Source organism: Miniopterus schreibersii, assembly GCF_964146895.1.
Source record: "Miniopterus schreibersii genome assembly, chromosome: 4".
NCBI lineage: Eukaryota > Metazoa > Chordata > Mammalia > Chiroptera > Miniopteridae > Miniopterus > Miniopterus schreibersii.
The window spans coordinates 14179398-14203497 of NC_138105.1; the positions used below are offsets into that span (position 1 = coordinate 14179398).

Consider the following 24100-nt stretch of genomic DNA (forward strand, 5'->3'; position numbering starts at 1 on the left):
ATTAATGATGTGTTCCTGGCCCTGAGGAGCACGTCTCCAGAGTGGCCTAGCCTGTTTTGGCCTGGCGTGAAGAGGGTAGTTGAGCTTCTGGAAGGTCTGACCATTACTCACTCAGAAGTTGTTGCAGGTTTTTCTGCTCTATTGCAAAATATGCATGTGTAAAAAGGTCCATGTTCCGCAAAATTACACTCTGAAAATAATAAGGCTGATGAGAAAAATAATCTTATTGTCACGTCCTTGACTGAATTAATTTCTTGTACGTTGTTTAGATCAGGAGCGGGAAACTTCTTCTGTAAAGAGTCAGATAAAGTTAGGCTCTGTGGGTCAAGTGGCACAATTGAGATCTTCTGTAGGTACTTTATAACAAGAGAAAAACAAATTTGCACCAATTTTATTAAAAAATATAATAATAGTAGTCTAGTATAGTTTTTTGGTAATAACTGGTTTACTAAGAATATAATTCGTAGAAGAATGGAATTGGGGGGAGAGGTGGAGATAACATGTAGCTGAATTGGGATAAAAAAAATTAGTTTTCCTCACTATCAAATTGGTTGTAAATGTTTATTTGTAAAGACCATTCTTTTCTCATGGACCCTACAAACACAGGTAGTGGGTGGATTTAGCCCATGGGCTATAGTTTGCCAGACCTTGCTTTGCATAAATAACTTGTTTGATTAACCCAGTGGGTCTGTATTTGACCTGTCCATTAATCCAAACCTGTTAATGACTTAAGCATACAGTGGTTGCATACATTCTGATCCTGTGAGGTACATAAAGTAGACATTATTATTCCCATTTTGTTGATGAGAAATGTCTTGAAGAGATAAGTGCACCCAACATGTGGATGGCTGCTTGCCCACCTTCCTTCCTTTTACAACCATATACTGAATACTTGCTTTGTGCCAGGCAGTGTGTTAAGTGTGGGCCAAATGGGTCTTCTCAAGATCACAGGACTAGAGGAAGTAGAGTCTGGACTCACATCCCCATCATTTACAATGAGCATTACCCCTTGCCGCTTTATCAGTGCAGGCTGCTGAGGCGTGGGAATGCCTGAACTCCCACAGGCTTCTGGCCTCACAGCAGGTTCTATGCTCTTGATAGCAGAGAGGGTTCCCCTCCAACCCGTAGTAGTACCTTGGACAGCGCTCTGTGCATTTGCGTGGAAATGAGTAGAGGTCCACAGTTGGTTTCTGAAGAATACTATCTGGAAATAATTACGGGACTAAATTTTTAAAGTGAGGAAGCCAAAGGATTCTTCTGTATTCTCACTCATTATGCTCAAAAGTAAGAGTATATTTTTTTTCTGCCAGCTTTTAGCTTTTCCAACTTTTTCTTTTAAGAGACTGAGTTTAATTAGTTAGATTTTCAATGCTAGGAGCCACTCGGCTTAAGTGTCTTCTACCTTTTATCTGAGTGGTGGTATTTTCCGGTGTCAGCCTGGTTTCCTGATAAAGCCTGCACAGCCGAGCCTGTGTAAATGGCTTTTGTAGAGGTCACCACGGAGGGTTTCAGCCAATGTTATTTTCACTTTAGAACTGTATTCCTGAGGCTGTTGAGTGGTGGTAAAGGTGGGATCTGATATCTTTTTTTCCCCAGAAACAGCAAAACTAGACACTGACAGAGTATATATCCCTGTGTTTGTAAATTAAAAGCCGTTGACACAGACCCCTAAGTGAGGTCACAGTGCCTCTGGGGGCTTATTCGTTGCTTTTCTCTTTTCCCTTCGCCACTCAGAGGTGACCTGCAATTCAAGGGCTTTTCTGACCCAAATGCTGTCTTCCATACATGACTCAGTCCCCACTTTGCTCTTGGAATGTGAATATGTGGGTAGGAGGATGGGGGTTTCCCCTTTGTACTCAAGTCAACAAATAGGCCCTTGAGATGGAAGCAGTTCTGATGTTAAAGCCCAGACACTGCCGTTGTCTTTGTGATGTAGCACCAGTCACTTCACCCCTCTGATCCTGAGTTTACTTGTCCACATGTGGGAATTTTAATGCATTCCCACGGAGAGGTGTGACGGCAACGCTTGAAAGCTTTCAGTACTGGAGAACACGGGTCAAATAAGCGTGGGGTGTCCTCTTTGGTTTTAAAAATCCTACTCACATGCTTCTTTTTTATACTTTCTTTTTATGATTACATTTTTGGTCTTGTTTTGTTTTTACTCCTCAAACTCTTATGAGCACACACTAGATTTTAAACTCAGAAGTTCAGTTCCGCAAACACTTTGGGTATCAGCTGTGAGCCAGGCATGGGGTGGGATGCTGGAGACACAAGTAGGAGTAAGACAGCTGAACTCCCTGACAGGCGATGAATACACATCAGTTAGTGTGAAAATTCATTGAACCCACTTGGTGTTTAGTGCGCAGCACTGGCTCAGTGCCTGCAAGGATATTAAAAGCAACCAGTGCTTAACAAGAGCTTCCTGGATGGCCAGGTGCTGTGCTCGGCAGGCATTACCTTACCTATTTATCTAAACAATTCTGTGAGACAGGAGCTATTCCCATTTTACGCATAGGGAAACTTGGGAGTGGCAAAGAAGTCATCTCAAGGTCACAGCATTAGAGAGTAATGAACCTGGAAGTTGAACCCAAGCTTGTCTGACTCCAGAGTGTGCTCGTGACGACTGTACCACGACTGTTTAGTGGTGGTGAAGGTGGGATCTTGTATCTATGCCACATCCATGGGCTCTGCACTTAGACCGCTTGTTCGGGGCCAGATGTGCGAGGAGATGTGCTGTGTCCAGTAAGGATGGGGCCTGCAGAAGCAGGGAGCTCAGTCACCGTGGAAGAACTTGCCGTGGACCAGAGGAGTGAGGGGCCATGACGTTGTTACTTGAAAGGGCCCTCGAGTGGCTGCAGTGTCCTCCTTCTGTTCAGAGCCCCCAGCCTCTGTTCTTACCCAGACTGGCCTGCCGAAATGCCAAAATGCCGTAATGCCGTGCAGGTTGAGGTGTGTTTAGCTGGCATGTCTGTCATTTTTACTGTGACGACATGTCCTTTTTCTGCTTTCCTGTGGACTACAGATTTGTTGTGCTTCTTGTTTTGAAGATACCTTTATATTAAGAAAGAATATTAAAATGTATATTAAGTTTTTTATTGTGGTAAAATATACATGACATAAAATTCACCATCTTAGTCATTTCTAAGTACAGTCCAGCATCGCTAAGTACATTCTGTGTTGTGCAGACATCACCACCATCCATCTCCAGAGCCTTTTCATTTTCTTAAGCAGAGTCTGTACCCATTAAATAGGAACTCCCCACTCCTCTCTCCTCCAGGCTCCTGGCAACCATCATTCTATTTTTGTTTTTAATTCTTACCCCAAGATGTGGTTTTTTTAATGATTTGAGAGAAAGAAACATTAATGTGACAGAGGAACACCAGTCAGTTGCTCCCTGTACACGCTCCCTATTGGGAATTGAACCGACAACCTAGGTATGTGCCCTGACCAGGGATCGAACCTGCAATCTATTTTTTGTCTCTATGAATTTGGCTACTATGAATTTGTGAGTGGAATCCTACATATTTGCCCTTCTGTGTCTGGTTTATTTCACTCAGCATCATGTTTTCAAGGCTCATCCATATTGCAGCGTGTGTCGGAATTTCCTTTCTTTTTAAGTCCGAGTAATACTCTGTCGTGTGTATATATTCTATACCGAGTTTTGTTGACCTGTTCACCCATCGACGGGCACTTGGGTCGCTTCCACCTTTCGGCTATTGTGAATAGTGCTGCTATGAACATGGTGTATAAATATCCGTTCACATCTCTGTTTTCAGTTCTTTTTCTGGGTTCTGTGGTAATTCTGTGTCTAATTTTTTTTGAGGAACTGCTTGAAAGTTTGTTTTCAAGATAGCCACCTACCGTTGTCCATGACAGCAATGGGGCGCACCATGACCGTGCCTTTTTCTCAGGTCTGTGCGGGAGAGGGAGCGTGACCTGCCCTCCGCTCTCACTGCTGACACGACTGCGTGTGCCCTAGAGTGCTTTTCCTCAGTCTCGGAGGCACTCACCCCCTCCTGACTCGTCCTAGCCTCTGTCCCTTTGTCTCGATTTCATCTTCTGGTGGACAGTTTTGACCCAAGATAGCCAACAGAGAATTGGTTGGAAGTGCTGAAAAAGTGCCACCACAACAAGTAGCACCCTGGGTGCCAAGTGTGCACTTTAACATGCCCGAGGTAGGCAAGCACATTCCAACAGACCAGGGACATGGAGAAAGGTGTGAGTGTGAAGGAAAACAGGGCTCGGTGGCAGTGTGGACACAGGAAGGCTTCAGGCCCATTTCTGCAGCCCAGGGGAATGGCCAACGACCCTGAAGCCGGAGGGGAGGCGCCAGGCCAGAGCCCAGGCCGACCTCAGGTTTCTCAGAGGAGGAAGCCGGTCAGGCCACTCCCCGGGGCAGGCGCGGCTCTGCAGGCGCCTCCCAGTTTGGGGGACGCATTTCTTAGGCCAGTGTGGCTCAGCATTTTTTCCATTATCACCCCTTCCCCCTAGGAGCCTTTTAAGACTTTTTTTTTTTTTTTTTAAATATCTTTATTGATATCAGAGAGAGGAAAGGAGAGGGAGAGAGAGAGAGAAACATCAATGATGAGAGAGTCATTGATCGGCTGCCTCCTGCACGCCCCCGACTGGGGATCAGCCCGCAACCCTGGCATGTGCCCTGACCGGGAATTGAACCACGATCTCCTGGATCCTAGGTCGATGCTCAAACGCTGAGCCATGCCCGGCCGGGCAAGACATTTTTTTCCTAATGTCCCACACCCCCATGAAAGTTTAGTACAATAGATATATTGATTATCTGTTTATAGGCTGTATGGTATCTTTGCTTTATACACAAAAAGTGTTAGTGCTTTTCACTCGCAAGGACAAATCGTCACCTTGTTTCGATATTGCCCCATTGAGAAAGCATGCTTTATGCTGCATTGGGTAGAACTGCCTTTTGGAGTTTTGGCCTCCATCTCTCCAAATCAAAACAAAACATTCACTAGTTCTTTCCTTCACCCCCATTCTTCCCCCCCCCCAAAAAAAAATTTCTAACCAAAATCAAAAGAACTTTTAGGTGTGGCTCTTTTACTTTTCTGGGAGACACTCAAGAGATACCATGGGTTAGATACAGAGAACAGACTGATGGCTGCCAGAGGGGAAGGGGGTTGGGGGACTGGATGAAAAAGGTGAAGAGACTGAGAAGTACAGATGGCTAGTTACAAAGTCGTCACGGGGATGTGAAGGACAGCATAGGGAATACAGTCAACGATATCGTAATGGCTTTATGTGGTGCCAGGTGGGTCCTGGAAGTATTGGGGGGAAGTTTGTAGGGTATATGATTGTCTGGCCATTGTGCTGTATTCCTGAAACTAAAACAAAATAATATTGAATGTAAACCGTCATTGAAAAAATTTAAAAAAAAGAAAAGAGAGAGACCACGGGTGATTACAGTGTCACCATGAAAGCTCGCCCAGTTGTCTGAGTACTTAGAGCCGACTGCAAATGCTGCGAAAACACAGAGCTCTCATTATGCACTTGCATAGAACTTTCCTTTTTTTTTTTTTAAGTTTGAGAAGTACATTTTCAATGTGTGATAAAGTAATTTGTTATTTCAGCCCCTGCCCTGGCAAAGCCCCATTATTAGTTCCGTCGATATTCTTGCTGCGTTGGGCGGAAGGAAGATTGAGTGCAACAGCATGTGAAATATTTGTCAATGGAGCAATGCAGGCGACTCAAACAATTTGAGCTTCGCCTTTGAAGAAGGTCTGGCCTAGACATGCTACAGCTAAAGAGATCTGAATGTGCTGCTTCCTTAGCATATGTGCTTATTTGAGCCTTACAAAAATCCATTTTAATATGGGAGAAAATTCCCTGAGCCGGAAGATGCTATACTTGTGTGGGCATGTGTGTAGATATATTTATATTCACACAAGGGATAGCCAGGAGGAGGCAGGGGTCACTGGGAGCCACGTCAGAACTCCTGCCATCCTGGTAAGTCTGTGACTGTAAATACTCGTGTATATTTCTGGGAGCTTCCTAGATTAAAGCACATTTTTAAGACCTGTGATACATATCACCAAATTTCCTTCCAGGAGAATTCTGCCAATTTATAGCTTCCACTGTGAGCTGACTGTGGGTATTATCAGCTATCCTGCTGTATGACTTGAATGAATGACTCACCCTCGTAGAGCTTCCATTTGTTGTCAGGAAAGCAGCTAATTATTCTACCCTCGTAGGATCGTTGTGAAGAAGAAATGAAATGGTTAGCTCCAGATTTCTGATTTCTACTCTAATGACATTAAAAGTGAATGCTTCTGTCATTAGTTATTTGATCTCAGTTCTCCTCAAGCCTTTTAATTGTGTTACCTTGGACTGGTTATCCTGAGCCGATGAATTCCCTGATGTGAATTGAATGTCTAGTGCACATACGTTCACGGTCATCACAATCCTAACAAAGAGTGGATATTTCAAGACCCACAAGAGCAAGATAAAGGAAAAGAACAAATAAAACTCATTCAAAAGAATAAATAAAAGTCACAAGCCCAACATAAGAACACCTGTGGAAGATTCTGCTGACTATATCTTGGGGAAACTGAGTATTTTGTGAGTTTCTGTTACAGTTTCTGTTCCCTCCACTGAGTTTAAATCCATGCCTTTGCCTTGACTATGAGGCTTAGGGATCCACACTCCCCCTATGGCTTATTTGAATTCATTGGGGTTGTAATGGACTGCTCAGGGGTGAAGCTTTCCGGAATCCCTTAAATCAGCCAGCTGAAATGCGGGGACTTTGCCTTCTGTGAAACTAGATGAAACCTGGGAAGTTAAGCTCTTACTTGAAATGACAGAAAGTAGTTTCCTGAGCGCAGTGTCATTATTTGAGTAGCGATCAGACGTCATGTCTCCGCAAAGTGAAATGAGCACTGAGCCAGGAGTCAGGAAGCCTGGGCTCTGGCCCTGCCCTGGCCACACTCTGATGGCCATGTTGCTTGGACTAGTTGCTCTGAACTTTACTATCATTGTCTGTAAAATCAGGGATTGGACTAGGAGATCATTTTCAATTCTCACGTATGATTTTTTTTCCAGCCAGCCCTCTTTTCCCCCAATGTTGTAAATACCAAGATTTAAAAAATTTATCTGACAAATAGTCTTTAATCCTGCACAAAAATTAAGGTGTTTAATCTAAGTATGGATTCAAGAGTGTCATGATTCATATAACAAATAGATGGTCAAGGCTTAAGGTGGCAATAAAATATTTAAAAATGAAAATATACTTTTATAAAGTACTTGTTAGGTGGTAAGCATATTGGTAAGGTTGTAACAGTTTCATTTAAAATCCAGTGCATGTGAACAAAATAAATTGCACATTACAAAGATTTGGAGATATTGTCGGTGCCTCCGAAGTTTCAGTGCCCAGTAATAGATATGTTGGCTTACTTTTTAATCCACGTCTTCTGTAGGCACAGACTGTTCTGAAAACTTCGGAGAAAGCCAGATATAATAATAATAGTAGTAGTTACAAATGTATTGAATGTTTGCCATGAGCCAAGCCCTGCACTGTTTTGTGAACATTGAGTTCTCCCAGTAACCCTCTGAAAGAGAGACTTGTTGTTCCCACGTTTCCTCTTAACATGTGAGGAAATGGAGGGACACAGGTTAAATACTTGCTCCAGGTCATCAGCCAGTAAGCGGCAGAGCTGGAAGTCCAGGTGGTCTGACCTCAGAGCTGAGCTTCTTAACTGTCGTCCACTTTGACCCCTAGACCTAGAGTACAGAACCCTTTCCCCCAAAAAGCTTGGGTGGGCAGACAAGACAAGTGCATGACTTGTCTCCATGAGCATGGGGCGTACCTATGACTTTGAAGTAGACGTGTCAGAACATAGAGAAAATGTTCTTGTCTCCGTCACACTTAACTGTGATACCTGCTTTCCTATTGCTCTTCTGATCTTATAACCAACCCGGTATCTCTGGAGACTTGGGAGCCATGTGCTCCCCGCTATCCCGGGTAGAATTCCCAGCCAATCTATCACTTTTCTGAGCCTGTTCTCGCCCTCTGTTGTGCTAAACTCAAAGACAGTGAGAAAATAGAAATCTTTGACCGCCATAAATCTACACATACCTTGTATAAACCTAAGGCTGGCTCAGAACTGAAAACTGAAATAGTTCTGTGCAGGCTGCACTGAAATACCAGAGGCTGCGTCTGCAGATGGTGCGGACTCAGGACATTGGAGGCACAAATCTTTGGTGGATCAAATCCGTTGCAGGATTGTGCTTGGAGACAGCTAGGCTCTTTGTGCCAAATTAAGGCTCTTAGTTTGACCAACAAGGCCAGGGAAATGCCATTGAGGTGCCCCCCGATCAGGGGTTAATGCAGAATCCTGGGAAGAGCAGCTTGAGCTGCAAAGGCAATTCCATTTCTCAGAGGTACATGCGCTGGTTCAAGCCCAGAAGGCCTGCGGCATGCTGTCCAAATGCTCCCCCGCTCTCGGAGGTGTCCTGCTGCTCCCCTTGGTCCGTCCCCCCGCCTCTGTCCGTGACTTCTTATTCTGCCTCCCCACTCCACTGTGGAGTTTCTTCTCTTGCTCAAGGACTCTTTGGTTGTGCCCACTTTCTGTGGCACTTGAGGCACCAGGAAGGTGAGGGGAGCAGGTGGGAGCGTCTGCCTGTGACGGGGAAAGCGGCCTTGTGTCTCAGGAACCTGGGTTTGCCCGAGCGATATTTCTTTGTCGCTTTTGGTGTTTTTGAAACCCTTTGACTGCCTGGGATTGGGCCCCCTTATTCCTTGATTAGGGTTCTTCCTTGGATTCTAGCTAACCCATTTTCCTATTTTTCTCTGAATTTCCTTAGTAAAGGAAAATGGTGGCTTTTGGGGGAGTTAATTAACTCCTTTCATACTGACACCCAGTTTAAGAAGAACTTAAAGGCTATAATGAAAAATTCTCTCGATCAGTGGTCTTTGGTGGGGATGTAGCCTTTGTTACTTTTAAAGACATTAACACTCGTTCGAGCCCACTGGTTTTTCTAATCTCTGCACTTCTCGATTTGTTCAAAAAGTTTCTTAATTTAAAAACCTGCTGCACTCCTCCCCGCCCAAAGACTCAGTCTTTAAACATAATTTTTTAAAAGATTTATTTGAAACGTTTTTGACTAGGCACTCCCTGCATGTTCTAAATTATATTTTCTAGAGAGCCAGGCATTTTTTTTGCCCCAGTTGTCTTTGAAACCAGCCGGGTACTCTGTACCGATGAGCCCTGTGACGTTGGTCAAGCTGTGTAATGTTTGGGGTCTCACTTTCCTCATCTGTAAAATGAGGACAGTATTGGAACCTACTACAGAGTACTTGTGCGGGGTAACTGAGTTATATGCATAAAACACTTACGGCAGGGACTTGGCACACAGCAAACGATCAGTTATTTAAAAAGAAAAAGGCAATGAAGCTATAAGCAAAAACTTATTTTCCCCCTTATGACATTGACAGATGTTTAGTGGAGTCAACCCAACCTGAGTTTAAATCTCAGCGCTGTCATAGGGTATATACAGATTTAATCTCTTTGTAGGTGAAATGTGAATAAATAGTTCTCACCTACCTTATGAATGTGAGAATTATAGGAAATAGTGTAAAGAAGTGCTTAAAATACCTTGGCACACAACAAATACTCTGTAAATGATAATTATCTTTCCATTATGACTCAGATTGGCATATTTCCTTCTAGGCTTTCATATGCAAATTTTAAACCCACAGAATTACAGCGTAAGTACTATTTCAGGTCCAGCTTTTTTCAGGTAATATTTTATTGCAAGTCCCTTTCACAGTAACTACACACACTTCAAAGCCAGGCTTTTAATGACCGCATAATATTTCATCAAGTAGTTATGTAATCATTGATTTGACCGTTCCTTTAGTATCGCGCATTAGAGTTATTTCCAAGTTTTACCATTATAAGTGAGACCGTGTGAAACATCTTTATACATAGAGACTTTCATATTTTGTATAAAAAAAAAGATTCCCTGAAGTCCTCTTCGCAGTAAGTGTCTGTTTTCAACATTCTTTGAATGTATCCTTTGTTTCCCTCGCTGAAGGACAGGCTTCTGTGTGGGGCTCACCACTTTATCTTCAATACCTAGCACATACTTAGTGCTCAATGCATATTTGGTTAAATTAGTGAACACATGTACATAATGTATTATTTTCCAAAAATGGTGAGAGTTCATGTTTTCATTTTATTACCTTATTAATAGTCTTAAAAGCAGAGAAAAGTTTCGTCTTTTGGGGTAATGGGACAGGTAACAGTAACAGGTAATATTTACTGAGCACTTTCTATGTCCCAGGCAACAACCTTAGTATATTACATGCATTAGCTCCTTCAATTTGCTCAACAGTTGTCTGGGCAAGCACTGTTACCACGATTTTATAGACCAGGAGGCGCAGAGAGGCACGTTGACTTGCCCAGGATCACACAGGTGGGGAGTAGTATGACCTGGATTCAAACCAGGCAGACGGAGCCTTAGCCTGAGCCCTTGGTGATGAGGCATCTCTCCCCCTGGTTTTACTTTTCCAGCAGCGAATCCCTTTACACTTCAGTCTAACAAGTGACTTCCCAGGGAGCCCCAGCTCGTTGGCCAAATCCAAACAAGGTGTGAATCACCTGAAGAATCTCGCAGCAGTCTCAGGGCGCAGCCAGGCAGCCAGAATTGCTTACCGCTGGGTATTTAAAAGGACTCTCACCCTTGCAGTTCACCAAGTGAAGGATGTGTGAATGTATTTTTTATAAGCCTTGGATTTTTTATCGAAGGGAAGAATTTTATTTACTTGTTTAACATTCGAGGCAGCGGGTAGGTTTAGAATATTGTCCGCCTGGGCGTCGCTAATCCAAGTAGGAGTAGCTGGGGCCAAGCAACACAAAGAATGTGATCCTAGTGATTAACGCTAAACGCTTCCCGTTTAGTTAGCAACTGAAAGAGTAGAGCAACTATTAAAAAGTAGCAGCTATGGCCCTAGCCGGTTTGGTTCAATGGTTACAGCGTCGGCCTTTGGACTGAAGGGTCCCGGGTTTTAATCCAGCCAAGGGCGAGTACCTTGGTTGCAGGCTCCATCTCTGGCCTAGGTCGGGGTATGTGTGGGAGGCAACCAATCGATGTCTCTCTCTTTCTCCCTTCCACTCTCTCTCTGGAAAGCAATGGGGAAAATATCCTTAGGTGAGGATTTAAAAAAAAAAAGTATCAACTACATTATTACGGCCATTTCTTCCATTTCTCTGTGAGATCATAGAAAATATACATATTGGTCTCTACCCCCAGTCCCTGGCACAGATCTTGTTATTTCATAAGTGATAAGGGCACTAGGAGCATCTCTTATTTTAATATTTGTCTTTGACCCTGTCTCCAACACAAGGCTTTTAAAACTGTTGTAAATTCCTAGGTCATAATGCACCAGGAGTATCTTGTTCTAATGAGGTGATCCTGATGGCTCAGAAGTTTAGAAGTTTCAGTCCCACCCCTCATCCTTCAGAAAAGAGAGGGGCTGGAACTGGGGTTAATAATCGATCTTGCCTCTGTGGTGAGGGCTATAAAATCCCGTTAGTTTGAGGTTCAGAGAGCTTGCAGGTGACTCACCCCCACTCCATAGGGACAGAAATTTCTGTGCTTGGGACCCTCCCAGACCCCAGCTGGTGCATCTCTTCATCTGGCTGGTCGTCTGTACCCCTAATCATATCCCTTAATGAACTGGTAAGTGTAAGTAAGTGTTGCCCTGAGTTCTGTGAGCTGCTCTGGCAAATTAATTGAACCCAAGGAGGGGGCTGTTGGGACTTCCAGTCTGTAGCCAGTTGGTCATAACCTGGGCTTGTGACTAATGTCTGACATGTGTGTGTGTGTGTGTCTTGTGGGACTGAGCTCTAAACCTGTGGGATTTGATGTTATCTCCGGGTAGATAGTGTGAGAATTGAGTTAGATTGTCGGACACCAGCTGTCGTCAGAGACTTGCTTGTTGTTGTGGGGACACTCCCCCCAGAAGTGTCAGAAGTAGTATTTTGTGAGAGTAGTAAGGAGGCTCACAGGGAAGAAACACACAGTAGGGAAGAGCTGGGTTTTCCCCTACCCAGAGAGAAAACTGAGTTTTTCCATTTTATTCTACTTTCCCCTTATTAGTTTATTTTGGGGCAGGAACTTTAAAAAACAACACACATTTGTGTCTATAAGCATTACAATTTTTCCCCCCCTTTCAAATGACTAAATCTTTTTTTTTTTTTTTTTAAATATATCTTTATTGATTTCAGAGAGAGGAAAGGAGAGGGAGAGAGAGAGATAGAAACATCAGTGATGAGAGAGTCATTGATCGCCTGCCTCTTGCACGCCCCTGACTGGGGATCAAGCCTGCAACCCGGGCATGTGCCCTACCGGGAATCGAACCCTGATCACCTGGATCCTAGGTCGATGCTCAACCGCTGAGCCACGCCCGGCCGGGCATCAAATGACTAAATCTTAAAAACAGCAGGAGTTTTATCTTTATACTGCTATTTGCATATAGATATTTGATTTTTTTAGTCATTTATATGTAGCTTTTGTTCTGGTTTCTCTGGTTAATTTGTGATATTAAATGCTTAGAACTTTGTACAGAAGCGTCACTTCTAAGCTTGCCATGGCCGTGATGGCTCCACCACGTCGGTAGCGTAAAGGGTGCGGAGTGCAGGGGCCACCGTGTCTGTGTTGCTGATGGTCCTGACAGCACTCCAGCTCCCACTAGTGACCTGACACCTCACTCACCCTCCTTCAGTCTTGTCCCCAAGAAATGACGATCATGTTTAGCACCGAAAGCCTTTTCGTGGGAAGGAAAGGGCTTTCCAGGTTGGTGTTTGACAATCAACCAAGGAATTCTCATCAGCAGATGCTGTGTTGCAGCAGAAATGCCTCTGCGCACGTTTGCTCTCAGCCTCTCCAGAGCGCACACGGGAGCCTCTCTTGGTCTCAACAAGAAACAAAATGCACTTGGAGATGTGGGGAGGTGCTTGTATTCAAGAGGCACACGTGGGTCAGTCTCACCCGCCTCCCCTAAATTTATAAAATGAAAACCACCCCAATGTAGATGAAAATAACTTCAGGATGGCAGGAAGGACCATGCCTAAGGCAACACGTCATTTTTCAGTAATTTGAGATGAGAGCCCTATAAACATACCTTTTTAAGGAGGTGGTGTACCGAGGGCTCGGAGTCACAAACACCTGGGTGTGAACCTGGATTCTGCGCTTACTGGCTGGGTGCCTTCATTCGAGTTCCTTAACCTACCTGAGTCTCATTTTTCCTCATGTCCCTTTAATCTTCACGGGTTGGGCGTGAGGATTAAAGGAGACCAGGCACACAGTGTGCTCAGCACAGCCACGTAGGGGCTCAGCCTCTCCAGAACGACTTCTGTCCCAGACCTGGGATTCTACTTCTGTCTCTGTTGCTGATGACCCCTGTGACCAAGGGAAAACTGATTTACCCAGCTGGGGTCAGGGCTGTCAAACAGGAGTAATAGTAATCCCCAGAGGGGATGCAAAGAACAGGTCAGATATGCTTTGTGAAATACGGACAAACACAAGGTGAGCCCCTGCTGACATCTCCTCTAAGTCACCAGTTGCCAGCTGAACGGGGGTGCCTTACTGGGAGAGTCCCATTGTGAGGGGCCCCTAGTCAGATCTAGGTCCGTTTGGAAATCAGCAGCCACACTTCGGGCCACGGGGAGAAGCAGCAGCAGCGGTTCACCGAAGTCTGTCTCGTGTCAGTAGCTTTCTGTTGCCCCATCAGACCCTCAGAGCCATCCTGCCCAGGACCTGTGCTCCTTCTCTCCACCCATTTCACAGGCACAGAAACAAATGCAGTGAGGCAGACACTCCCTGCAGAGAGAGTTGGAGAAACCCAGGTTTAAATTCTAGTTTGGACACTTACTAGCTGTGTGATCTTAAGCAAGCTGTATCTGAGACTCAGTTTCCTTATTTGGAAATGATGAGAGTAAAAGTATCTTACCTCATAGGACTGTTGAGAAGATTAAATGAGATGACGTAGGCAAGGCCCCTGGCAGGTAGTGAGCCCGTGATAAATTATTATTAACCTCAATATTGTTGAGATTTGGTGGGATGGGGTTTTGACTGAAACAGAGCTTTGGAAAGTTCTATTTTGTTCAAAGGAGACACCCGATTTGAAGACACAGTGGACTGGCCCTGCATGTAAAGAGGGTCATTGACTTACAGAAATGAATGAATGTGGGGGAAGGAGAAGTGTAGTGATAAAAGACAAAAGGAGAATTATCTGGGCATCTATTTATTTATTATCTGGATGTTAGTTGGATTTGTTTATCCTGTTAGAGACAAGTCATTGATGAAGTGTACGAGCAAGTTGCTAATTATATTTTACCTCTCAGAATAGGGAAGAAACAAGGGGAGATTATGACTGAGCTTAAATCTGATGAATTCTGAAAAAATGACTGGTAAAGGGAATTGAGTGGAACCTTGTTGCTCTTTAGTTTGTCTGTCAAATGGTACGAGAGTTGGTCCTGGGCCCTTTTGGTGCCAGGCACTGGTTCCCGCTTCAGCGTAAGGAAGATTGGCTTATCCTTAGGGGTGGCACAGGTGGAATGGGGTAGAAAGCTTCCCGTCAATGGAGGTTTCTAAGCAGGTAAGAGATGATTAATGAAATGTCATGGGCCGTGGCACCAGGTGGGAGGCTGGCCTTAATTAGTGGTGAAAAAGCCATATTTTGCATCATATCAAAGTCAAGAACAATAAAATTATATACAGGTCACATTTTTAAACATTGAAAATAAAAGTAGACTACTTGAGTTACATTGGGGGTGGGGCGGGGAAGTAACCTTATAAAATAGAAAAACACCAATAACTAACTGACTTTTAGCCACTAAGATGTTCATGTCAGATCAGGGTGTATTTGAAAATTGGCAATGTGGAAATGGCTCGGTAATCTTTCATTCTGACATTTGATCCCAGGACACCTCTCTCAATCAGATGGGCCACTTTCAATCCTTTGCTGAGAGTTTTCTATCTGGACTAAGTAATATAGTGTCACCTCCAATTTTTAGATTTTATTATTTGGGGATATATTCTTTTCTGTTACAAATTGAGATTAAATATTCGTAAGGAGAGAGGAAGCTTTATAATGTGAAGCAAAGACATCTGAATTATTGTATCAGTTTAATGTTCTGCAGTTACACCTAAAGATTTTGGGTTACTTATCAAAATAAAAATGAATCTTACTCAAGAGTTTATTAGCCACTTTGGGAAAATTATATTGAAGTCATACATTCTGTCAGGATATTCCTACTTGAAAAGCATTGTATTTAAAATAATTTGTAGATGTGATTAAATATTGATTCACATATTTAGAATCATGCCATTTAGTTTGGCAGGAGAACCGAAGTCTGATTTATATATCAGGTTTTTAGAACATAGTCAATAGGGAAGGGAAGAAAAGCTCTTGCTGTGTCTTGTTATTTTAATAGGTATTTTCACATGCTCAGTCTCATTGAGAGCTCCTGCCGCCAGTGTTGGGACAGCCTGGGTCCTGGACTCTCCACCCCAGTTGCCCATGGTCAGATCAGAGCTCTGCTTCTTAATGATCGTGTGATTTTGGCCTGGATGCTTAATTTCTCCGAGTCTTGTTCTCATCCAGAAAAATAAAATAATCCTCTAAGGCAGATAAAAGGTTAAAATAAACCAGTGCAGGTACAGCGCTCAGCACAGTGCTTGCCACACAGTATGTGGCAATGAATTTTAACTCTTAGTGTTGTTTCATAGATGAAGTCCTAAAAGGGGCTGGACAGCACCAGGTTAGAAGGCACTTTATTCTGGCAAAGGTCTCCTCCTGGAGACGTTAAGTAGTATTTCTCTTACCAGTAAAAACTGGATGCGAATCCCTCCCTTCCCCTCTTCCCCCCTCCCTGCCTCCCTCCCTCCATCTCTTCTTCCCTGGCCAGGTCCCCCTCCATGTCAGGGAGCTTACATTTTTGGGGTGGGGGGAGTGACAGTACAAAATATTTTAAAAGCAGGACAGTTATTTATGGTGATGAATGCTGTCAAGACAGTAAGACCGGCGCTGTGATCCAGACTGTGGCCTAGCTTGGTAATCGGGGGTCTCTGAGGAGGGGAGTTGCCGTCTGAGTATCGTCTGGAGCTAGCCGGCCACGGGAACATCTGGGCCTGCGCCTGCTGGGACCAAAGGGAACAGTGAGTGAAAAAGGAGGGAACAGAGCCATAGGTGGACGACAGTAGGGGGATCGCCAGAGGGAAGGGGGCCCGGGGGAGGGAGGGGGCGGGTCCCGTGGAGGGAAGCCAGGCCTGTGCACACAACTTGAGTCAGACCGACCAGGCCTCTTTCTGGTGAGACTAGATGGTCATTAAAGAGATGCAGATGAACCACTCTTCATTTATTGAGCGTTTACCAGAAGCTAGGTGCTGTGATAACCAGATTACTCCTCCTTTTGAACTAATTCGTAGGACAAGCCCATATTATTATTTCCATTTAAAGGTGAGGCAGCTAAAGATTAGAGAATTTAAGACAAATACCCAAGGTTTCACAACCTTGGACTCAACCCCGAATCTTTCTGATAGTGTCATTGCATAACCACAGTGCCGTATGTGGCAATACTGGGGTGGTTTATGCACTGTTGTCCCTTCCAGGAAAGAGCGGAGCTAAGGTGGGAGGAAAGGTGTGTGTGTCGGTACCGAATGGGGAGGGTGGGAAGGTTGGAAATGTCTCATCTCCAGGCCACTCTCTCACCCTTCAGGAAGGCAGTTGCTTAACTACACGTCCACTGTTGTTCCCACACCCAGGCCTTTTCTCAGGCCTCCCTGTGCTTGGTCTTTCCGTTCATCTGTGTGTCACATTCATAACGACACTTTGGGTCTGACTCATCTCCCTCTTCCAGTGGCTTCTGCTGCAAGATTAGTCTTTACTTTCCTTCTCTCATTGAACTTTCTTCTTTTAAACATGGTAGCCCTGCCCAGAGGGGGTCTTGCATGTCAGTGATTTTGCATTCCTTTGTTTCATCCCAAGAGACTAATGACCCCTTGAGTAGTGGATTCATGTCTTACATGCATCCTTATTGCTCACAGCATCAGTGCCATTCCTTGCACACAGGGACCCCCATACTGTGGGTGGTACTTACTCCCCAAGCGGTGACCCACAAGAAAGTCTAACCCTCTGGGCATCTAACACCCATCTTTTACCATCGTGGCAATTAAGTGAGGAATTTTCTTTTGTTAAGAGAGCCTCCATAGATGTGTCTTTTGAGAAGTGCTTTAGAACTTTGTAATTTTTATAAGGTCTATATCACTCTCTTCAGGGCCTCCTAGGTAAATCAGAGCTTCTTAAGGAAGCATCCATTTGATAAAGGAAATGTACTACCTAGATCTATCCACATTTACTTCTAACTTATTGCTGCTCCTCTGGAGACAAGCTTTTTCATTTTCCATAATAATCAGCTATCGGAGACTCGCAGAGTGGGGATTTTTGCGACATGTTCTGGGTCTGGAGGATGCTGGGTCTCCTTTGTGGGGATGCATTTGGCCGGCACAGCTCTGGTATTAGGAAAATGAGACTGAACGAGCTCACTTACCTGTCTGTTGGAAAGTGGAAAACAAACTGCCTGGTAATAGAGAAAAAATTCTCAGAGGGAAAGAAATAATAAAATCAAGCTGGTTCATGGTTTGTCAGTCCAAAAAGCTTTTAAGCCACATGTGTAAGGTGGATCCACTTAATGTTTGTTCTGCATTTCAGGCATCGTTGTGTGATAAGTGGTGTAAATTTAGTCCCTTTAAGCCTGGTCTCCTGGGGGTTGAGTTTTAAGAAGTAGAACTTTATTTAAAGGGACTATATCAATTGAGCTTTGATTTGGTCTTTCTTTACCAAACAGAGGTACTAAGCAATGGTTTGGCCTCCTTCATAGGGATTTTTTTTTTTTCTTTTAAATTTCATTTTATAAGTCTCTCTGTCTCTGCTCCCATTTTTCCACCTTCCATTTCCAGCTGTTCTGCTTAAAAAGACTAAAGTGGTATGAGAGAAGGGGAAAGGGGAAGGAAGATCAGCTGTCACATTGTGAACATAATTGATTCAATAAATAACGTCTTTCAATTCCCCAGGCAAACCTCAGAGTCTTCACTTATGTCAATTAGTGTTCATCTCAGCAAGTGGTGGGTTCCTAATTCAGACGGATGGGGCGAATTCACAGAGCTCACTTCCTAAGGGAGGAGTGTGCTTTTCTGGTTTTAAAGACACACCGTCTGGGTTTAGGTGCCTGCTCTGCAAAAAGAAGCTTGAAACAGAATTAACATGGCAGTTTCCAATCTTCCTGAAAATAGAAGGAAGATATTTAATTATTGTCCAGGGGTTGGTTGAAATTTTTTATTTATTTAAAAATTGAAACTGGGGAAGGAAATCTGCTAGACTAGGTGAGGGCAGGGACTTTGTCTTGTTTGTTCATCATTTATCGCCAGTGCACATAGTAGGTGCACAATACATATTTGTTAGCTGGATCTGTTGTTGAATTAATGAGAGAAGAAATGAGAACAGTTCTGGTCTTAGGTTAAATTTCATTCTACTGCTTGTTTCACTTCTTCCCTCGACCCCCTTTCTGCCCTCCCCCCCCAATTCTTTAAAGGAAGAGTAGCTCGAAAGTATAAGATTGCAATATGTACTGTATCTTCAGACACGTTTAAGGAGAACTGTTTCATCAATTCCCAGACTGGCAGTTGGAAGGGATCTTGGAGGTGATGTCAAGCTGCCATTTACAAATTCTAGTAAATGGACTAGTTGTGTTTGAGAACCACACGAGGTATGTTATAAACCTGAAGGTTCCAGGCCCCGCCACTGATGCTGTGACTGAGTTGGCCTGGATAGCGCTTGGGCAGCAGTTTGTGCTTTTGTGGGTTCCTAGGAATTCCCGTGAGCAGTGGGGTGTGGAAAGCACTCTCCAGCCAGCTTTGCTGTCCCCTGAGCTCTCTGGTCTAAGTCATTTCTTGGAAAAGGCAGCTAGCCCCTGGAGCTCAGGGGAATAATTGGCAGAGCTGTGACCCAGGCCTCCTGACTGACGACAGCGTGCCTGGTCCTACTATTTCCTGCTTTCATTCCCCAGACACTTCATGCTCCTTGACTTTCTGTCAAGATCTTTTAATTAATGCTTCTTCCTTCTAAGACAGTGGCAATACTTGCGGTGATAGTCAGCCAGAATCTGGAGGGCCTTCTGAAATTTTCAAGGAGACGTTACATTTTGTTGAGTGTACTTTGGTACTAAATACAGGCATGGGCAAAACTAGATTTACAGTTGTCATACAAATAAATAATACAATAATTAATAAATAATAGTACAAGAATAAACTCTGTGTTTTGCATACTCAGAGTTAGGCCTACTGAGACCTACTTTTGCCAACCCCTGTATATTTTATCGTCTTCTCTAGAGATGCTTCCCCATCCTGTGACTCAGATTACACCCCAGATACGAAGTCCCTGCCTTTCTCTTGTAGGCCCACTCAGTGTTTCCCAGCCCCACCTGATCATGAGAATCATGCGGGTGCTTATTATTTAAGTACCATTGAATCAAAGCCTGGAACCTGTATTTTAAGTTAGCTTTGATCATTAATATTCTTTCTAAGCTATTTTCCAGTCCCCAAGAACTGTGTGTCCCATGCCCCTGGATCCCACTTTGACTTCCTTACGACCCTAGTTCATAACTACATCACAATCCTGTCTTTCCACCTGACGCCATCTTCTGGTCTTCAGAACTTGCCCTTGAAGGAAGAAAGAGGGAATATCTGCTTTCCTGTTTCCTCCAGGGCAGACTTGACTGGCCAGGGCTGGTGGGCAGACAGCCCAAAATGCACAGTAGTGGAGTGAGCATCGTGAGAAGGTTAAGGCGTGGTTCCTGAAACAGAATAGGATGACCGTGCTCTTTCCCTGCTTTATTACTTAATAACTATATAGCTTTGAGCAAAATACTTAAACCTCTTTGAGTTCCTGTTGCCTCATTAGTAAGAAGAGGGGTAAGAACAGTACTTGTTCAGGGCTTTGTGTGTGTTGAGCAAGGTCAGTTGTTAGGACACACTGAGTGATGGAGACTGGGCGCAGAGGGTTACCAAGAGGACACTCAGAGACAACCCTTGTGAGGGAGTGAGGAGAGCAGGATTAGGCCACTCAGAGTTGTCCCGAATTGAAGGAAGGGAGCCAGGTCTTTAGACCCCTGTATCCACCAGTCATTGGATAAGGGCTGCCCCTGGAGAGGGGACAGTGTTAGCAGATGGCAGAAGGGGTGCCCGCATCCCGGAGCAGATGTCATCAGTGCACCCGGCACCCACTGCCCAGGATAACACACACAAAACCTTAGCAGTGAATGTAACACCTTTGCGTTTAATTACTAGTGATCTTTGCCGTTATTATTCCAGCCCTGGCCAGGCCACGTAGTAGCTGGGCCACTTACGAGAAGTTACTTAACTTTTCCTGGACTGCCTTCCTATGTTTAAAATGGGGAGCCTGCACTCCCTGCCTCCCCGAGTCGTCCTGAGCACACACGGCGGTAATGTGTGTGAAACCGATGAGCGGACGGTTAGAAAAACGTACGGCCTGACCGTGAGCCTACTTTTCTGAGCTGAATATACGGCCGTGACTTGGATTCCTTGAAGGGGAAGGGCTGGGATAAATGTGAAAGCGCTTGTCCGGGCCCTGGCCACTTTGGCTCAGTGGCCAGAGCGTGTGGGAGGCAGCCAGTGCATGTGTCTCTCTCACATTGATGTTTCTCTCTCTCTCTCTCTCTCTCTGTCCCTTCCACTCTCTCTGAAACGCAATGGGAAAAATATCCTTGCGTAAGGATTAAAAATAAGCACCTGTCCGTGAAATATGCATTTTGATTTTTCTTTTTTCTCTCCGTAGGGAATTAGAATAATGGAGATGCTGCTAAAGGAGCAGTGCGGTGCCCCCTCGGCCGAGTAAACGCCATCGGTGAGTACCCGAAGCCAAACCGAAGTTGGTTACTCAGGCCGCGTGCTCGTGCTTGTAAGCCCGGGGCTATGCAGCTGTCCCCGCGCTATTCAGGCTGACATTTCCCAGTTATGTGCACAGGGCACGGCCTCACAGGTGTTTCATGATCTGTTCTGTACCTTTATTTTCTGGGTTCTTTGATTTGCAGAGCAGTTTTGTACCACGTGCTGGGTTACAGCTGCACTCAGATTGCTTAAACTGCTCGGCGCAATCCAACATGATCACAGCCCTCAGGGTGGCAGAGACCTGTAGAGACTGCAGCTCAGGATCAACTGAGGCTTTAATTTTATTGTTCTGAGAACAAGGAGAGGAGGAATTTAGGAGCTGCAGAAAGGGGCGTGGTGACTGGGCAGTGAAATAAATATATTTTATCAGTCATCAGTTGGAGATGGCTGCCGGAAATGCTATGGAGAAGGACTCTGAGGCCTTGAAAATAATTCTCAGGCTCTGAGTAAGAGTGCCTTGATTGATTAGCAATGTCTGCCATGGGCACAGGATGGAAGAAAGAGCACTTTTGCAGGAGCACATGCCACTTCTAGTTTGGGGCAAGTTATGTAGGGTTAACAGACAGCAGGGGAACTTCAGAATTACTAAAATTTTTTTTCAAAAATATATCTTTACTGATTTCAGAGAGAGGAAAGGAGAGGGAGAGAGAGAGAGATAGAAACATCAATGATGAGAGAGTCATTGTTCGGCTGCAGCCCACAACCCGGGCATGTGCCCTGACCAGGAATCGAACCCCGATCGCCAAGGATCCTTGGTCGACACTCAACTGCTGAGCCACGCCCAGCTGGACAAATTGCTTAAATTTTTTTCCTTGAGTTTTTATTTTCTACATCAAGGAGAATGGCCTTCATAGTGGAAAGGGCAGAACAAAGTTATTTAAGAGAGAATCAAAGCCTAAGATAAATGAGTATAGTGGATTGCATCTTAAGAAATTTATCAGACTTCGATTTTTAACATCTGAGAGAAGATAAGACCTTTAAGTAGAGCAAACAGTGTCTTGAGTAATTCAGAGTTACCTCCAATTTCCTTATGTTGGCCTAAAACTCTAATATACATGGTTTTGTATAAGCAACCTGGTACTCTAACTGTGATATACAATAAAGTTTGAGACGAATTAACCCAAGAAGCAGCGAAAGGAGCATTTATGTGCAAATACCTCAGCATTCTGAGCATGCTGGTCACACCTATGAATGAGAACTTGAGAATTATAGTGTTTCTGCTCGTTTGCGGGTTTGACTCCATTCTAATTAATGTTAGGCCTCTGTATACTTAACACATACTAATAGATTTATTTATTCTTGGAAAAAGGAAACAAGATCATTTCATTTAGCATAGGCATGGCGCACGGCAGGTGCTCAAAAGATATTGGAATGGAATCTGGATAGTGTGTGCTCCCTGTTTTTCCAGGTGTATGTTTTTGGAGGCTCACTGAGCCCCTCCAGTGTTTGTGTGCTCAGGAACAGGTCCCATCTTACCCTGGAGAGTGGGATCTGAAGTCAGCTCCTTGTGAAATAAAAAAATGAGGGACGCCACTTACTTAGGAAGAGTATATCTTGGTTTTCAAACTTAAAGTTAGTGATTTTGATACTTCAGTGAACATTAGAATCATTGGAGGATTTTTTTGAAACATAGATTGATGGGTTCCAGCCCCAGAGTTTCTGATTCAGGAGATCTGGGTGGAGCCTGAGAAGTTATTTCTAACAAGTTCCCAAGTTAATGCTGCTGCTGGTCCAGGGACCACACTCGGAGAACCATTGCTTTCCATGAGTTTTCATCTCTGAATGGAGACAGAGTGAGTGAAGAGACTCTGAGAAAGCTATTGGCTGGAGCTTCACACTGTTGTCATAAGTTCCATCGATTTTAGATTAATCAGAGAAATGACTTGTGTGGCTTTCCCCTCATATTAGTATCTCAGCCTCTTCTTGCCTTTTTTTTCTTTTCCTGCTTGAATGTTGACAGGCTGCACACTGGATCGAAGACAACTGAAAAGAAAGGAGACAAGACTCGTACCAACTTGTGTTTTTGATTTAACGCTTTGCTAGTGAAAATGAGGAAATTAGGCATTACCTATTGTCTTCAGTTACCTATGTGTTTTTTTGTTGTTTGTTTGTTTTGAGCTAAGCCATGAACTTGGGGCTTTGTATTGTTTCTAAAAGGTAACTTGTTCTCTCTTAAGTGAAGTGGTTGAGGTCATTCAGGGCAGGACAGTTGCATCCAACACATTTAACGCAGAGGGTTCCTGAAGGATGTACGTAGTGCAGACTCTCATTATTTGTGACCAGTTTTCAGAGGAGCAGATGTCAAGCAAGAGGTATTATACTCTTACCTCATAAATCCACAATTACATTCACAGTTACGACAAGTTAGAGGCTATTGCTGAACCTTTAAGCTTATTTCAAAATCGGCTCCATTGAGGTATTATCTCTGTACAAGTAAATTGACTAATTTTAAGCACAAAGCTTGGTGAGCTTTGACGGATACATACAGTTAGGTAAGCATCACCAAAAACATGAGATAGAACATTTTGAGGCTCTCATGTTGCTGCAATTTTGTTGCCCACTTATGGCTTCCCATTTTTCACCTCATTTTCTTGACTATTTTTACAAAGTTTTTGCAAGCTTGAAATGTGCCTGTTTTAATGGAATTTTTTATTTTCCCAAAATTAGCTCTATGGAAAATGAGAGAAGGGTTTAAATGAGCAAACTACTGATTTTATGAGCAGTAAAATGCCACATTGAAATAAAAGGTGGGACGAATGAGCTCTGTAGCTATAGAGCAAGGATCAGCCAACTCTAGCCCACAGGCCAAATCCAGCCTGCTGTCTGCTTTTGCAAATAAAGTTTTATTGGCACACAGCTATGCTCCCGACTGTGTTTTAGCTACAACTGTAGAGTGAATTGCTGTGACAGACATCTTATACACTGCAAAGCCTAAAATATTTATATCTGGTCCTTTAAGAAAAAGCTTTCTGTCTCCTGGGTTAGAGCATGCCCTCTCCTAAATTAACAATCGGGGACCTTGTGGGGGTGGTTTGGCCTTTTAAAAACATAGCATTTGATCACATCTTACCTGTATTCCAAAGTTAATGGTGTGACAGTTTATGTT

General features: G+C 44.0%; 1 protein-coding gene across 2 annotated transcripts in view; it reads left to right on the forward strand.

The window, feature by feature from the left end:
• The window catches only part of PRELID2 (PRELI domain containing 2), a 66161-nt gene that overhangs the window by 36680 nt on the left and 5381 nt on the right, over positions 1-24100 (forward strand). For both annotated transcript variants that reach the window (XR_013998801.1, XM_081137328.1), the window contains exon 6: positions 20882-20950. Coding sequence is in view for 1 of the 2 variants with exons in the window: in XM_081137328.1 (XP_080993454.1) it covers positions 20882-20941 (60 nt within the window). In the remaining variant the exon portion in view is untranslated. The remainder of the gene's footprint in view (positions 1-20881; positions 20951-24100) is intronic.